We start from the raw sequence: 18,136 nt of genomic DNA, 5'->3' as shown, positions 1-18,136 counted from the left end.
CCACTGTGTGTATGTGCCAGGTTTTATTTATCATTTGTGTGTTATTTCCACCTTTTGGCTATTGTTCTAAATAAAGCTGTTAAACATGGGTGTTCAAGTATCTCAACTTCTTGATATAAATCCCCCCCCCCACTGAGGCTTGAACCCAGGGCCTCATGCATGACAGGCAAGCACTATATTGTTGACCCCTTCCCCACTTTTATTTTTCTGGGTGTATAAAAGTAGTGGAGTTGTTGGACCATATGGCAATCTTATTATTAGTATTAAAAATTATCTTATTTAGGGGCTGAAGAGATGGCTTAGCAGTTAAGGTATTTGCCTGCAAAACCAAAGGACCTTGGTTTGACTCCCCAGGACCCATGTAAGCCAGATGCTCAAGGGGACATGCATATGGAGTTCATTTGCAGTGGCTGGAGACCCTGGTATGCCCATTCTCTCTCTCTCTCTGCTTCTTTCTCTCTCTCTCTCTCTCTCAAATAAATAAAAATAAAGTTTAAATAAATGTTATTTATTCGAGAGAGAGAGGTAGATAATAGAGAATGGGCACACCAGAGCCTCCAGCCCCTGCAAACAACCTGCAGACACATGTGCCCACCTCGTGCATCTGGCTTTTCATGGGTAGTGGGGAATGGAACCTGCATTGTTTGACTTTGCCAACAAACACCTTAACTGTTAAGCCATGGCTCCAGCCTCCTCATTGTTAGTTTTGGGGGGACTGTTTTTCACAGCAGCTATACCATGCCATATTCCCACCTGTCGTGCATGAGGGTTCCAATTTCTCTTCTTTCTCTTCTCTTCTCTTCTCTTCTCTTCTCTTCTCTTCTCTTCTCTTCTCTTCTCTTCTCTTCTCTTCTCTTCTCTTCTCTTCACTTCTCTTCTCTTCTCCCCTCCCCTCCCTTCCCCTCCCCCCTCCCCCCTCCCCTCCCTTCCCCTCCCCCCTCCCCCTCTCCTCCCCTCCCCTTCTCTCCCCTCCTCTTTCTTTCCTTTTCTTTTATATTTTGAGAGAGAGAGAGAGAATGGGTGCACCAGGACCTTTAGCCTGCTGTGAATGAACTCCAGACATGTGTGCCCCCTTATGTACATGTGTGATATTGCATGCTTATGACACTGTGTGTCTGGCTATCTGGGACCTGGAGATTCAAGTCATCTTTCTAGCCTTTCAGCCCAGGGTTCCAATTGCTTTTTTGTTTTTGGTTTTTCAAAGTAGGGTCTATAGCTCAGGCGGACCTGAATTCACTATGTAGTCTCAGGGTGGCCTCAAACTCATGGTGATTCTCCTACCTCTGCCTCCCGTTTGCTGGGATTAAAGACACACACCACCACACCCGGCGAGTTCCAGTTTCTATGCATCCTTGCCAACAGTTTTTTCTTTTCCCTTGTAGCCGTGCTAATGAGCGTCAAGGGCATGTTATTATAGTTTTGGTTTGCTTGTCCATAATGATTGATGCTGAGCATGTTTTCCTGTTTTGATTGTCTGTTGGTATACATTTGGAGAAATTTCTTTTTAAGGCCTGTATACTTTCCTTCATCGCCCCCCCCCCGCCCTCCCCCTCCCACCTCCATTTCTCTCCTAGAAGACAGAATCTCATGTAACCCAGACTGCTCTTGAACTCACTATAAAGCCTTTGCTCTCTGCGTCCCAAATAGTGCTGCCAGGACCGGTCCGATTTATAGCTTTAATTCTTTGGTAGAATTTGATTTTGTTTTTTCAAGGTAGGGTCTCACTGCAGCTTAGGCTGACCTGGACTGGACTCTGTAGCTCAGCCAGCATTTTCTGCCACATGCTCTGAGCTGCAGACAGCAAGCCTTCTGGGCTGGCCTCAAACTCAAGATGAACTTCCTACCTCTGCCTCCCAAGCACTGGGACTAAAGGTGTGCGCCACCATGCCTGACATGAACCATTCTGAATTCATTAAAAATTAGTTATTATATTTTATTTGTAAGCAGAAGGTGGGGAGAAGAGAGAGAATGGTATACCAGGGCCTCTAGCCACTGCAAATAAACTCTAGTTTCAAGCACTACTTTGTGCATCTGGCTTTACATGGGTATTGGGGAGTTGCCCAGGCTTGCAAGCCCAGGTTGTTAGGCTTTGCAGGCAAGCATGTTAACCATTGAGCAATCTCTGCAGCCCTTGAATTAATTTTTAAATTATTTTTATTTTTTTATTTTTTTGAGAAAGAAGTATGTAGAAAGAGAGAGAATGGGCATGTGAGGACCTTCAGCTGCTGCAACCAACTCCCAATACATGCGCCACCTTATTCATTTTGGCTTACATGGATCCTGTGGAATTGAATCTGGGTCCTTTGGCTTTGCAGGCAAGCAACTTAACTGCTAAGCCAACTGTCCAGCCCTAATTTTTTTTTTTTCCCAAGGGGGGATTCAATTGTATTTATTCTTCTTATACAGAATGAGAGAAGTCAAAACTTGTACCAAACTCCAGAGAAAAGGGTTTGACTGAATAGATTTGGCTGTGTATTTTCTGCATGTACTGAACATTCTGAATTAAGAATAAACACACATGTGCCATTACAAATGTAGAAATAATTTTTTAAAGAAGTTAAAGTATGAGCACATAAATGATTGTGTTGTGAAAATGATCTTTGCCAATCACCCATTTTCCCAATAAAATTAATCTACTGTTTCCTTTCCCCAACAGCTTGTATCTTTCCATAAAAGTTGTACTTCCAGAAGTTTCTTTCTAATTACATCATGAGAACAGGACTCGCAGTTAGGGATGCCTCCCATCCCCGCGCACACGGCTCTCCTGCCATCTCGGAGAGCAGCTCCAGGACGGAAGCTTCGCTCTCTCAGTGCTTCCCGCATAGGCTGCAGTCAGCGCAGAGATGCCCTCCTGTCCTGAACCCTAGCGTGAGACATTGCCTGCCAACCACATAGTCTTAAAAGAATTACACATAGGTCTTGACTATTTATTTGCTATACGAAAATTTATTTCCTGATAAAATGAATTTTTGTCAGAAAAAAAAAAAAAAACTTACTGAGGGCTGGAGAGATGGCTTCGCGGTTAAGCACTTGCCTGTGAAGCCTAAGGACCCTGGTTCGAGGCTCGATTCTCCAGGGCCCACGTTAGCCAGATGCACAAGGGGGCACATGCATCTGGAGTTCATTTGCAGTGGCCGGAGGCCCTGGTGCGCCCATTCTCTCTCTCTCTCTCCCTCTTTCTCTCTCTGTCACTCTCAAATAAATAAATAAGAATGGACAACAACAAAAAAATCTTACTGAAAAAAATTCTTGAAATCATCTATTTAATTTTGCCTTTTCTGTGACAAAATTTGGGGGTGAGATGGTGAAATTTATTGATGAGTTTCAGGCTATTCTGATACTTGTCTTATAATAACAAATATACATAGCACCTGTTATGAACTTTGACAGGGTGTCCTTGCTTGTAATAATACTCAAGGACCATTAAAGCTCGCTGCAAAGGCTGAGGATATAGCTCAGTACAAGGTGCCTGCCTAGCATGTACAAAGTCTTGCCAGCCTTAAATTTTTGTATTTATTTGCAAAGAGAGAGGGAGAGGGAGATGGGCACAGCAGGACCTCCAGTTGCTGCAAACAAACTCTGCAGACACATGAACCACTTTGCGCATCTGGCTTTATGTGGGTACCAGGGAATTCCCCAGCCCTTATGTTTAACTTTCAAACTGCCACCAGCTTACATAGCATGTGTAGCAAGACTGTGTGCCTGTGATCCCAGTTGCCAGGAAACTGAGGCAGGAGGATTGTGAGTTTGAAGTCAGCTTGGGCCACATCATGAGCAAAATAAGAGCTAGGGGTGTTTCTCAGTGGTCAAGTGCTCCTCAGCTCTTGCTCCTCTAGTCTGGAATCTGGGTGTGACCACTGACCTCTTCCCTTTGGACCTTTCTTCGGCATACTCTAAAGAGAATCATTGCACCCTCTCTTTTCATCTACCCTGAGATTTTTTTTTTCTTAAAGATTTTACTTTATTTATTAATTAGAGACAGAGAAAGGAGGGGAGAGAGAGAGAGAGAATGAGAATGGGCGTGCCAGGGCCTCCAGCCGCTGCAAACGAACTCCAGGCACATGTACCCCTTGTGCATCTGGCTACTGTGGGACCTGGAGAATCAAACCGGGGTCCTTAGGCTTCATAGGCATGTGCCTTAACCGCTAAGCCATCTCTCTAGCCCTGGGATTCTTATTATCTATTTATTTATTTGTAAGCAGAGAGATACAGACAGACACACAGAGAAACTATAGCCATACTGGGGCCTCTAGCCACTGCAAACAATCTCCATATGCATGCGCCATGTTTTAAATTATTATTGTTTGTTTTGTTTTTGTTCTTTTGCATCTGACTGTACCTGGCTACCGGGGACTCAAACCCTGGTCCTTAGGCTTTGCAGGCAAGCGCCTTAACCGCTGAGCCAGCTCTCCGGCCTCCGCCCTGGGATTCTGTTAGGAGGAAACCGTTTTTACCTGAGACTCTGGACAACGTTGCTGTGGCTTTTTGCTGCTCTGGCAGCTTGCTCTGGGGAGGTGACGTCACCTGGCCAGACTGCTGCTCCTTGGGCCCAGGTTGCTTGCTGCTGCCTTAATTGGGTTGGCACCAGACTCCCTCCAAGGTCGTCCTTCAGCTGGTGCTTCGTTAAGGCTGCAAGGCTGGCCCGCCGGGAGCTCCCTGAGACGGCGGCTGCCATGCCTCGTTACCAAGAAGCACGGGAGAGGCGTTTTGAAGGAGACCTCTTATCTCAAAGAGCCGCTGGCTGGCCAGTCTGGAGCATTTTGGGGGGTGGGGTGGGGGAGATGAAGGGCGGGCAAGGTGGGAGGGCACGCTGTCTGCGGCTTTTGCTGGTGGACAAGGACAATGGTACGCCACCCCCCCCCCCCCCCGTGGTGGGGACGGGGCTTGACAAGTGCCTTTGCACCTGCTAGGCAAACACTGTCACTGGGTTATGTTCTCGCAGCCGTCCTGGGTGTTTCTTAAGTTTTATTTATCTGAGAGAGAGACAGAGTAAGTACGGGCTTGCCAGGGCCGCCTCTTGCTGCAAACAAACTCCAGATGTGTGCACCACTTTGTGCGTCTGGCTGTACGTGGGTACTGGGGAATTGAACTCTGATCGTTAGGTTTTGTAGGCAAGTGCCTTAATCACTGCGACATCTGGCCAGCCCTCATGATTATTTCTTTAATTTACTTTTTTTATTATTGAAAACTTCCATAATTATAGACAATAAACCATGATAATTCCCTCCCTCCCCCACTTTCCCCTTCACAACTCTACTCTCCATCATATAACCCTCCCTCTCTCAATCAGTCTCTCTCTTATTTCCAAGTCATCATCTTTTCCTCCTATTATAGTGGTCTGTGTAGGTAATGCCATGCACTGTGAGGTCATGGATATCCAGGCCATTCTGGATCTGGAAGAGTGCATCATAAGGAGTCCTACCCTTCCTTTGGCTCTTACATTCTTCCTATCACCTCTTCCATAATGGACCCTGAGCCTCAGAAGGTGTGATAGAGATACTCAGTGCTGAGCACTCCTGTCACTTCTCAGCACCATGATGCCTTCTGAGGCATCTGAAGGTCACTGCCATCTGAAAAGAAAAGCTTTTCTAACAAAAAGTGAGAGTAGCATTACTACATGGGTATGACCATTAAGAGAAGTGCTTACTGGGCAGTTTGGTGAGCATTTGGCCAGACGCCAGCAGGTGTTACACCCCTTGGGCTCACGATTTCCCGCTTCATACATTTTCAGAATCAGGCATGCATTCCCTCCCGTGGAGCGGGCCTCCAGTCCAATGATTATTTCTTTTTTTAAAAAAATTATTTATTTATTTGAGAGAGACAGAGAAAGAAAGAAAGAAGAGAAAACGAGCAAGCCAGGGCCTCCAGCCACTGCAAATGAACTCCAGATGCATGGGCCCCTCTTGTGTATCTGGCTTACATAGGTCCTGGAGAATCAAACTGTTATCCTTTGGCTTTGCAGGCAAACGCCTTCGCCTCTAAGCATCTCTCCCGCCCGCAGTGATCATTTCTTAAAGCACCCACTTCCCTCTTTAGCTGGGTGGGCAGTAAGGTCCTCATGTTAGCAGCTCTGTAGCCTTGGTGTTCATGGGACTGCTTTCCACGTCCTGCCCAGAAGAGCCCCCAAGCCCATGAGCAGTGTCGCCCGTGGATCATGGGGTAGGTGTGGTGTTCTTACCCACTTAGGGATGATGAAGCCATTCCGTGCCTGAACTATTAGGGTGTGTGAAGACTGGGAGTTTGGGGTAGAGTCTCTGCCTTCGGGTACAGTCATAGCCCATAGAGTTATAGTGAGAGACTACGTAATGAAATCCTCTCCATTTCTCTCTCTCTCTCTTTAAGATTTATTTACTTATTTATTAGAGAGAGAGAGAGAGAGATACAGACAGAGAGACAGAGAGAATGAGAATGGGCACACCAGGGCCTCCAGCCACTGCAAATGAACTCCAAACGCATGTGCCACCATGTGCATCTGGCTTATGTGGGACCTGGAGAATAGAACCTGGGTCCTTAGGCTTCGTGGGCATGCACCATAACTGCTAAGCCATCACTCCAGCCCTCTCTCTCTCTTTCTTTTAAATTTTATTTGAGAGAGAGAGAATGGGAGTGCCAGGGCCTTCAGCCACTGCAAACTCCAGACGTATGCACCACCACCTTGTGCATCAGGCTTACGTGGATCCTAAGGAATAGAACCTGGGTCCTTTGACTTTGCACCAAGTGCCTTAACTTCTAAGCCATCTCCCCAGCCCCTTTTTTTAATTAATTTTTTTAAATTTATTTTTAGTTTTCGAGGTAGGGTCTCACTCTAGCCCAGACTGACCTATTCACTGTGGAGTCTCAGGGTGGCTTTGAACTCACAGAAATCCTCCTACCTCTGCCTCCCAAGTGCTGGGATTAAAGGCACGCGCTACCACACCCAGCTCGCCAGCCCTTTTATGTTTTTAATCAAGGTTGGGTCTTACTGTAGCCCAGGCTGACCTGGAACTCACTCAGTAGTCTCAGGCTGGCCTTGAACTCATAGTGATCCTCCCACCCTTGCTGGGATTAAAGGCATATGCCCAGCAATTTTTATTATTTTTAAAATATTTTATTTATTTGAGAGAGAGAGAATAGGTGTGCCACAGCCTCTTGCCACTGCAAACGAACTCCAAATGCATTTGCTACCTTTTGCTTCTGGCTTTATGGTGGTACTGTGGAATCAAACTCGGGCCATTAGGCTTTGTAGGCAAGCGCCTTAACCACTGAGCCATCTCTCCAGCCCCAGTTTTGTTTCTTTTTACATATATAGTCCAGGCATAGTTGTAAATGCCTTTTATCCCAGCAGTTAGGAGGAAGAAATAGGATTGCTATATGAAGCCAGCCTGGGACTACAGAGTGTGTTCCAAGAGTGACACCCTACCTCAAAAAAATCAAACAAAGAATCTTTTCCATATATGAACAATTCCACCGTTAGACACTGTGTATGTGACGTGTAACTGTCATGTAACTAGTGTGCATCATTCTCCTGCACAAGGCTTGTTTGTGGCTGCCTGTTAACATGTCGGTTTCTCTATTTTCTTTTTAGGCTGAGGAATCCTGCAAATGTAACGGCTGGAAGAACCCCAACCCCTCTCCCACTCCCCCCAGAGCTGACCTTCAGCAGATCATCGTCAGCCTGACAGAATCCTGCCGGAGCTGTAGCCATGCCCTTGGTGAGTTCCTGAGCTCTCAGATCTTCCAGGGAGCTAGCAAGCTCACGGAGCCCGGACAGCCTTCACTGTGTTCTGGGCATGAACTCAACTTGGATGAAACGTGCTTACCCTGGAGGGCTTCACTGGGGAGGCCTTCCTTCTTCCAGAGCTGGGTGCCCAGGCTGTGCCGTGGGGTAAACGTGGCAGAGGTGCTGTTTGGGATAGAGGATGTGTAGTGTGTTCTGTTGGGTGGCTGAGGGGCCTTGACCCAAGGGTTGACACCTTCGCTAACTTGATGTATGCTTCCTTCCTTCTGTACTTTAATTGTTGATTTTGAAAGATGTAGAGAAGAGAGAATGGGCACACCAGGGCCTCTGGCCACTGCAAAAAAAAAAACAAAAAAAAACACCCAACTCCAGACATATGTGCCACCTTGTGCATCTGGCTTACATGGGCCCTGGGGAATTGAGCCTGGGTCCTTTGGCTTTGTGGGAAAGTGCCTTAACCACTAAGCCATTTCTCTAGCCCTAGAGATATAGTTTTTAAAATATTTTTAAATTTTTATTTATTTATTTATTTGAAGGAGAGAGAAAGAGAGGCAGAGAAAGGGAGAGGAATGGGCACTCCAGGGCCTCCAGCCATTGCAAACAAACTCCAGACATATGTACCACCTTGTGCATCTGGCTTATGTGGGTCCTGGAAAATCAAACCTGAGTCCTTTGGCTTTGGAGGCAAATGCCTTAAACTGCTAAGCCATTGCTCTAGCTTAAGGTGTAGTTAAAAATAATTATTATTATTATTTATTTGCAAGGAGAGAGAGAGAAAAAAAATTGGTGTACCAGGGCCTTCAGACACTGCAGATGAACTCCAGATGCATGTACCACCTTGTGCATCTGGCTTATGTGGGTCCTGGGGAATCATATTTGGGTCCTTTGCCATTGCAGGCAAACGCCTTAACTGCTAAGCCATCCATCCCTCCAGCCCAAGGTGTTCTTTTTTTTTTTTTTTCTTGCTCTTACCCAGGCTGACCTGGAATTCACTGTGAAGTCTCAGGATGGCCTCACACTCACGGCAATCCTCCTACCTCTGCCTCCTGAGGGCTGGGATTAAAGGTGTGCACCACCACACTGGGCATGAGGTATATTTTTTAAAAAATATATTTTTATGTATTTGCAAGGAGAAAGTGAGAGAGAGAGAGAATGGGTGCACCAGGGTCGTCAGCCACTGTAAATGATCTCCAGATGCATGAACCACTTTGTACATCTGGCTTTATGTGGGTACTGGGGAATCAAACCCAGGTTGTTAAGCTTTGTAGGAAAGTGTCTTAACTGCTGAGCCATCTCTCCAGCCCCTTAAAGGTATATTTTGTGAAGGGCCTAGATACATTACCTGCACTTTTTTTTTTAACCTGTACTTTTGTCCTTCTTTTACACTGGTGCCAAAGGCGAGAGGCCCAGCTTACTGTTCAGCATGGCAGCGACAGTGCCAGGCCGAGTGTGCTCTCTGGGGTCCTGCCCTGCTCTTTCCATGACCGTGTGAAAGGGAGATGGCTTCTTGAACACTCATCCTTCTCTGAGACTTTCCTACAGTTTATTTTTTTTTCAAGGTAGCCTAGGCTGACCTGGAATTTACTGTATTGTCTCAGACTGGTCTTGAACTCATGGAGATCCTCCTACTTTAGCCTCCTGAGTGCTGAGATTAAAGGCATGTGCTGCTACACCTGGCTTCCTACAGGTTTAAATGATACAGCCCACCTCCATGACTGCATGGTGGTTTGTTGGGTGGGAAGTTTTGTTCTGTACTTAGAATACAGATAAGTGTATTCTAACTCTGCAGCTTGTCAAAGGAAACAACCCAGACCTCACCAAAGAGATAAACAAAGGAATAAATACAACATTGTGCTGTTTGATCTGGATATAAAATGACTAATCTGTGATTAAAAGAAAAATCTTGCCAGGAGTGGTGGTGTACATCTTTAATCCCAGCACTCCGAAGGCAGAGGTAGGAGGATCTCCATGAGTTCAAGGCCACCCTGAGACTGCATAGTGAATTCCAGGTCAGCCTGGGTTAAGGTGAGAGCCTACCTCAAAAAAAACAAACAACAACAAAAAATCTTTTGGGGCTGGAGAGATGGCTTAGCAGTTAAGGCACGCAAAGCCTAAGGATCCAAATTCCATTCCTCAGTACCCACATAAGCCAGAGGCACAAGGGTTGCACATATGTCTGGAGTTTGTTTGCAGTGGGTGGAGACCTTTGTGCACTCATTCCCTCCTTCCCTCTCTCTTTGCCTTTCTCTCTTTCTTAAAACAAGTAAATAAATAAAATATGAGTTAAAAAATATAAATTGGGCTGGAGCGATGGCTTAGTGGTTAAAGTGTTTTCCCACAAAGCCAAAGGACCCAGGTTTGGTTCTCCAGGACCCATGTAAAGCAGATGCAAAGTGGCACAGGTGTCTGGAGTTTGTTTGCAATGACTAGAGGCCTTGGTGTGTCCATTCTTTCTCTCTATCTGCCTCTTTCTCTCTCTCAAATAAAGAAATTAAAATTTTTTTAAATTTTTTATTTATTTATTTGAGAGCGTCAGACACAGAGAGAAAGACAGAGAGAGGGAGAGAGAGAGAATGGGCGCGCCAGGGCTTCTAGCCTCTGCAAACGAACTCCAGATGCGTGCGCCCCCTTGTGCATCTGGCTAACGTGGGACGTGGGGAACCAAGCCTCGAACCAGGGTCCTTAGGCTTCACAGGCAAATGCTTAACCGCTAAGCCATCTCTCCAGCCCAAGAAATTAAATTTAAAAAATTTTAAATGGTAAATCTTTTCATTGCAAACAACATTTTGAGGGGGAGTCCTGGGGGGAGGGGGTCCTTGCTAGCATGCAGGAGGCCCTGGGTTCTGTCTCAAGCACCACAGTGGGGCACCTTCAGGAAGAGGAGACTCGAGGATCAGAACTCCAGTCATCATCCCCCACTTGAAACCCTGTCTCAAGATAAAAAAAAAATGAGGGGCTGGAGAGATGGCTCAATGGTTAAGCTACTATCCTGCGAAGCCTGGGTTTGATTCCCCAGGACCCATGTAAAGCCAGATGTGCAAGGTGGCACATGAGTCTGTAGTCTGTTTGCAGTGGCTGAAGGCCATTCTTTCTCTCTCTTCTATCTCTTTGTTCTTGAAAATAAATAAACATGCATTTTTAAAAATGAGGTCTCTCTCTGGGTTGCTTGCTTGTAGTGGCCTCAGAGTTATCACTCAAGACAGCCTCGTGCCTCAGCCTCCGTAGCAGCAGGAACTTAGAGAACTGCTGACTCTGGTAGTTGGGCTGCCTGTCCCAGGCTGACCCGGAACTCTGTGGCCATAGGCTGGCCTTGAACTCATTACATTATTTATTTGAGAGCGAGAAGGAGAGAGATAATGGGCACTCCAGGCCCTCCTGTGCTGCCAAGCATCTGGCTTTACTGGGGAATTGAAATGTCTTTAACCTCTGAGCCATCTCTCCAGCGCCCCTCCCCCCTCCCCCCTTTTTCCCCTTTTTCCTTTTTTTGTTATTTCAGGGTGGGATCTAGCCAGTAGTAGTTGGCCTTTTTAGCCCAGGCTGATCTGGAATTCACTGTGTAGTCTCAGGATGGCCTTGAACTCACCAGTACTTCTCCCTCAGCCTCCTAAATGTTGGGGTTACAGGTGGGCATCATCACACCCAGCTTTCTTTTTAAACCTATGACTTAAAAAAAAAAGGCAGTACAAAGGGGAAAAAATTCCAAAAGTTAGGGAGGTATCATTGTTTATGATTCGTCAATTGTACAATCATCTCTTGAATGAATAGACTTTATGCCCTTTAGAATCGCCTCGGGGAATATGATGCAATAAACAACAAGCTCAAGAAATCCTTCAGAACTGGGCATGGTGGTGCATACCTTTAACCCCAGCACTCGGGAGGCAGAGGTAGGAGGATCACTGTGAGTTCAAGGCCACCCTGAGACTCCATAGTGAATTCCAGGTCAGCTTGGGCTAGAGTGAGACCCTACCTCGAAAAAAAAAAAGAAATCCTTCAGCCTGGGCTTGAACTGTCAACTGGATTGATTGGGAAATCCTATTACACCCATCAGTTAATATTTAAAATCAAAATCTTTCTTTGAGAGCCTCCCAGAGGGTACTTGACTGGTAGAAGTTGCCGAAACCATGTGACAAAGAGCAGCTGCCTCTCTTCCCTGGTGTTTTTTTTCCCCTGTTTCTGTTTTTCACGGTAGGGTCTCACTCTAACCCAGGCTGACCTGGAATTCACTATGTAGTCTCAGACTGGCCTTGAACTCACAGCCATCCTACCTCTGGCTCCTGAGTGCTGGGATTAAAGGTATGGTAGGGTTATCCTCTTTTATCCCCTCGCCCCAGTTCCCTTTCCCCTGGGCGCCCTCCTCAGTGGGGTTATGATAATCGCATGTTGGCCTCAGTCATCCCTTTGGGGTAAGAGGTAAGGTGAGGACCATGCCTTATCGTATTTCTACTCACTCGGTGGCTCTTAGAATCGTTCTATATGTTTTGTTTTGTTTTGTTTTTGCTCTGGCCTTGAAATTGTGGCCATCCTTTTGCGTTAGCCTCCTAAGGGCTGAGGTTACAGGCATGTCCCACCATGTCTAACTCATGTGGCTATTAAACATATTTATAGCCGGGCGTGGTGGCGCAGCCTGTAATCCCAGCACTCGGGAGGCAGAGGTAGGAGGATCGCTGTGACTCCAAGGCCACCCTGAGACTCCATAGTGAATTCCAGGTCAGCCTGGGCTAGAGGAAGACCCTACCTGGAAAAACAAAAACAAAAAAACAACAAAAAATGTGTTTGCAATAATTTAAGATATTCTTAACATATTACTGAAAAATAAAGCCAGCTTTGGGGGCTAGGGAGTGTTAGTCATTGGTAGAGCACTTTTAGCATAGGCAAGATGTATGTGACGTAGTCCGCCTTTCCCCAATGCCACCTGACAAGAATAAAGAACACGAGGCTGGAGAGATGGTTCAGTGCTTATGGTACTTGCCGTCAAAGCCTAGCGATCTGGGTTTAATTCCCCAGTACCCACACATGCACAAGGTGGCAGATGCGTCTGGAGTTTGTTTATAGTGGCTGGTAGCACTGGTGTGCCCATTCTTTTTCTCACCTCTGCCTATCAAATAAACAAATAAATGAAAGGAAATGAAAAAAAAAATCCAAACAGCTTAGGTCATATGGTAGCTTAACTGGAGTTTCTATATTTTAGGTCTAAATTATAGGATGTGTCAGACTGATTTAAATTCTGGTTGTATAAACACTAGCTGTGGGTACGGACACATTCCTTAATCTATCTACATCTCTGCCTTTTCACCTCTGTAATGATCTACCTCACAGGATCCTTGTGAGGGTCAGAGGAAGAGGCCCAATTTTAGTTTTATTTATTAATTGATTGATTCATTGCAAGCAGAGATAGAGAGGAGAGACAGAGAGAATGGGTACGCCAGGGCCTCCAGTCACTGCGAACCAACTCCAGATGCATGTGCCACTTTGTGCATCTGACTTACATGGGTACAGGGGAATTGAACTTGGGTTGTTAGGCTTCATAGGTAAGTGCCTTAGCGCTAAGTCATCTCTTGAGCCTTTTTTTTTTTTTTTTAGTTTTTTTCAGGTAGGGCCTCATTCTAGCCCAGACTGACTTGGAATTTACTATGTAGTCTCAGGCTGGCCTCGAACTCACAGTAATCCTACCTACCTCTGCCTCCCCAGTGCTGGGATTAAAGATGTGTGCCACTATGCTTGGCCTTTTATTTATTTGTGGGGGGAGGGCAAAGAAAGACAATGGGCCTCCACACACACCATTTGCACTGCAAACAAACTCCAGATGCACACACCTCTTAGTGCATCTGGCTTTATGTGGGTACTGGGGACTCGAACCAAGTAGGCTTTGCAAGTAAGTTTCTAACCACTGAGCAACCTCCCCAGGCCCCCGCATCAGCATTTTAGAAGCACGTCTGGGGCCTCACTGTGCTGTCGGCTCTTATTCTCAGTACAGTAGGACGCCGTCACAGTTCCTTCCCTGCCAGCCTCACATAAAGAACTCGGTGAGAAAGCAGTCCCTGGAAGCTGAAAAGACGTCTCTGTTTAGTTTGGAGGTTTTGTCTGTGATGTGCCCAAGGGAGGATCCACCCTCAGAGAACGTGTGCACACAAAATGCCGGAGCATGGAGTCAGCAGAGTTTGCACTTTTATGAGCACAGCTCCGTTTTGTTTGTTTATTTTTTAAAAACATTTTACTTTTATGTATTTATTTGACAGAGAAAGAGGGAGAGAGAGAGAGAGAAAGGGCTCGCCAGGGCCTCTAGCCACTGCAAACGAACTCCAGATGTGTGCACCCCTTGTGCATCTGGCTAACGTGGGTGCTGGGGAATCGAACCTGGGTCCTGTAGTTTTGCAGGGAAATGTCTTAACTGCTAAGCCATCGCTCCAGCCCTGTTTGTTTATTTTAGTTTTTTTGAGGAAGGGTCTCACACTATCCCAGGCTGACCTGGAATTCACTCTATTCTCAGGGTTCCCTCAAACTCACAATGATCCTCTGCCTCCCAAATGCTGGGATTTAAAGATGTTGGCCACCACACCAGGGTTTTTTTCTTTCTTTTCTTTTCTTTTCTTTTTTTTTGGTTTTTCAAGGTAGGGTCTCACTCGGGTCCAGGCTGACCTGGAATTAACTCTGTAGTCTCAGGGTGGCCTTGAACTCATGGTGATCCTCCTACCTCTGCCTCCCGAGTGCTGGGATTAAAGGCGTGCGCCACCACGCCCGGCTCTTTTCTTTTCTTTTCTTTTTTTTTTTTTTTTTTGTCATTGCTGAGTTTATAAATCAGTTTTGTTTTTTTTCCTTTTCAAATTTTTTTTTATTAACAATTTCCATGATTATAAAAAATATCCCATGGTAATGCCCTCTCCCCCACTTTGAAACTCCATTCTCTATCATAACCCTGCCCCCTCTCACTCAGTCTCTCTTTTATTTTGATGTCATGATTTTTTCCTCTTATTAGATGGTCTTGTATCAGACACTGTGAGGTTAGGTTATCCAGGCCATTTTGTGTTTGGGGGGAGCATGTTGTAAGAAGTCCTACCCTTCCTTTGGCTCTTACATTCTTTCTGCCACCTCTTCCGCAATAGACCCTGAGCCTTGGAAGGTGTGATAGAGATATTGCAGTACTCAGCACTCCGGTCACTTCTTTCCAGCACCATGATGCCTTCTGAATCATCCCAAGGTCACTGCCATCTGAAAAGAGAAGATTCTTTACCAAAAGTGAGAGTAGCATTAATATAAGAAAAGAACATTAAGAGAAGTGCTGACTGGGCAGTTTGGTAAACATAGTATATACATTTAGCCAGACAGCAGCAGACGTTACACTCCTAGGGCTCATGACTACCTCTGTTTTAAGTTTTCAGTATCAGGGATGTATTCCCTCCCATGGAGCGGACCTCCAGTCCAATTAGAGGGCAGTTGGTTTCCACCAACACCAGGGTTTTTGTTGTTGTTATTATTTATTTATTTTTTCAAGGTAGGGTCTCATTCTAGCTCAGCCTGACCTGGAATTCACTATGTAGTCTCAGGGTGGCCTTGAACTCATGGCGATCCTCCTATCTCTGCTTCCCAAGTGCCACGATTAAAGACGTGCGCCTCCACATCTGGCTTTTTTGTTTTTTATTTATTTATTTATTTATTTATTTATTTTTAATTTTTATTAGCATTTTCCATGATTACAAAAAAAATCCCGTGTTAATTCCCTCCCCTCCCACTTTCTCCTTTGAAATTCCATTCTCCATCATATTACCTCCCCATAACAATCATTGTATTTACATATATACAATATCAACCTTATTTTTTTGTTTTTGAGGTAGGGTTTCACTCTATCTTAGTCTGACTCTGTAGTCTCAGGCTGGCCTCGAATTCAGAACAATCCTCTTACCTCTGCCTCCCAAGTGCTGGGATTAAAGGTGTGTAGCACCATGTTTGGCTTTTTTTTTAAATTGTTGTTGTTAAAGTGGGGTTTTATGCTGTCCTATAGTTCCAGGCTGGCCTCGAACTCACAGCGATCCTCCTACTTCTGCCTCCCGAGTGCTGGGATGAAAGACGTGCTAGGCTGGAGAGATGACTTAGTGGTTAAGGCACTTGCCTGCAAAGCCTAAGGACCTGGGTTTGATTCCCCAGTGCCCACATAAAGCCAGGTGCACAAGGTGGTGCATATGTCTGGAGTTAGTTTGCAGTGGCTAAAGGCTCTAATGTGCCCTTTCTCATTCTTTGTGTCTCTCAAATAATCTTTATTTATTTATTTATTTGAGAGCGACAGACACAGAGAGAAAGACAGATAGAGGGGGAGAGAGAGAATGGGCACGCCAGGGCTTCCAGCCTCTGCAAACGAACTCCAGACGCGTGCGCCCCCTTGTGCATCTGGCTAACGTGGGACCTGGGGAACCGAGCCTCGAACCGGGGTCCTTAGGCTTCACAGGCAAGCGCTTAACCTCTAAGCCATCTCTCCAGCCCATCTCAATTTTTAAAAATTTTTTAAAAAATTTTTTAAAGTTTTAAAACTATATATATATATTTTTTAAAAAGGCATGTGCCACCACTCCTAGTTTATTTCTTTATTTGAAGCAGGATCTCACTGTAGCCCAGACTGATGTGGAACTTGCTGTGTAGCTCAGGCTGGCCTCACAGCAATCCTCCTACCTCTGTCTCCCTGTTGCTGGGATTCAAGGTGTGTGCCACCACACCTGAGCAGCTTGTTTGGAAAATACACCCTTGTAGGGTCGGTGAGTGTAGTGGTTTGAATTTTCGGCCCCCATAAACTCATGTGTTCTGCATGCTCGGTCCTCAGCTGAGGGCAGTTTGGAAGTTGGAGCCTTGGTGGTGGTCTGTTGCTGGGGGCGGGCTTATGGGCGTTATAGCCAGCTCCCCTTGCTAGTGTGTGGCTCACTCTCCTGCTGCAGTTGCCCCCTCGTGTTGGCCAGGTGGTAGTGTCCACCCTCTGCCCAGGCCATCGTCTCCCCTGCCCTCATGGAGCTTCCCCTCGGGTCTATCAGCCAAAATAAACCCCTTCCTCCCACAAGCGGCTTTTGGTCTAGTGTTTGTCCTAGCAAAAAGAAGGTGCAACAGTGATACAACAGGAATGTAGGGCGTCTTTGAGAGCGATGGTTCCCCTCTCTACCTTAGAGTGGGCTTCTTACGGAGGCGTTCGAGTTCAGGATACTCGGGTTCACACACCGCTTACGCCGCGTCCATAGTCTCCAAGTTCTTGTCTGTGAGTTTCATACATGAAATCCACCGGCCGCCCAGGGTGATGTTTAGAAAAAGCTAAGACACAGAAGGCAGACCTTCTCTATAGTATAAGGGGCCCTAGAAATGGAATACTGGGGAAGAAAGCAAAGCAGAGAGCTCCTGGTTCCGAGGGGGCCTGCGAAGCGGTAATAAGGCTTTCTCCTGGACAAGGGATGAACTGGTTAGTCCAGTTCCTATGACAGGTTTCTGTGTACCTAGTACTTACAGCCTTGCATTTCTAGGAAAGGGAACCCTTTCAGGGAAAAAGAAAGTAAGGGAAAACAACATCAATAAAAACAACAGACCCAAGCTGGGCGTGATGGCGCACGCCTTTAATCCCAGCACTCAGGAGGCTGAGGTAGGAGGATTGCCATGAGTTCGAGGCCATCCTGAGACTCCATAGTGAATTCCAGGTCAGCCTGAGCAAGAGTAAGACCCTATCTCGAAAAACCAAAAAAACAAAACAAAACAAAACCAAAACAAAATAGACCCTCTAGCAGGGTGGAGGCTTATAGGAGGGCACCACTAGGGAAAAGAGATAAGAAAAAGCTGGGGGCTGGAGAGAAAACTCACAGGTCTGCAAAGTATTACCAACCTTGGTTCGTTTCCCCAGTACCCATGTGAAGCCAGATGCACAAAGTGGCACATGCATCTGGAGTTTGTTTAAGCAGCTAGAGGCCCTGGCATGCCCATTCTCTCTCTCTCTCTCCAAGGTGTGGTGGTGTGCGCCTTTAAGTCCAGCACAGGTAGGAGAGTTGCTGAGTTCAAGACCAGCCTGAGACTACATAGTGAATTCCACGTCAAACTGGGCTAGAGTGAGTCACTACCTCGAAACTCCTCTCCCCCTACAAAAAACCCCAAAGTTATAAGGGAAATATTGAACACCTCCCCCTCACAGGATCAAGAACATTTCTCCTCTTCAGCCAAGAGAAAAAATACTGTTCATTTTCAGGTCCTGTGACTCGAAACTGTCTAGCCAATCGCTAGCAGCTCATCTTCAGTGACACAGCTTGGTTGGTAGAGCGCCTGTGTAGCGTGCACGAGGCCCTGGGTTTGACTCCCCAGCACCCGTAACACTGGCCGTGGAAGTGCTTGCCTGTAATTCCAGCGCTCGCTCGGGAGGTCGGAGGCAAGAGGACACAGCAAAGCCAAGCTGAGCTACATGAGACCCTA

At 46.2% G+C, this 18,136-nt stretch overlaps 1 protein-coding gene across 1 annotated transcript in view; it reads left to right on the top strand.

Annotated features, from left to right (window-relative positions):
- Kat2b (lysine acetyltransferase 2B) overlaps positions 1–18,136 on the top strand; it is a 105,620-nt gene that overhangs the window by 18,746 nt on the left and 68,738 nt on the right. The window contains exon 2 of the mRNA XM_045136024.1: positions 7,565–7,691. Coding sequence (XP_044991959.1) covers positions 7,565–7,691 — 127 coding nt within the window. The remainder of the gene's footprint in view (positions 1–7,564; positions 7,692–18,136) is intronic.

This window comes from Jaculus jaculus, chromosome 16, assembly GCF_020740685.1.
Source record: "Jaculus jaculus isolate mJacJac1 chromosome 16, mJacJac1.mat.Y.cur, whole genome shotgun sequence".
NCBI classification, from domain to species: domain Eukaryota; kingdom Metazoa; phylum Chordata; class Mammalia; order Rodentia; family Dipodidae; genus Jaculus; species Jaculus jaculus.
Note: the sequence above shows the minus strand (reverse complement) of the source record. Positions and strands in the feature narration are given on the sequence as shown.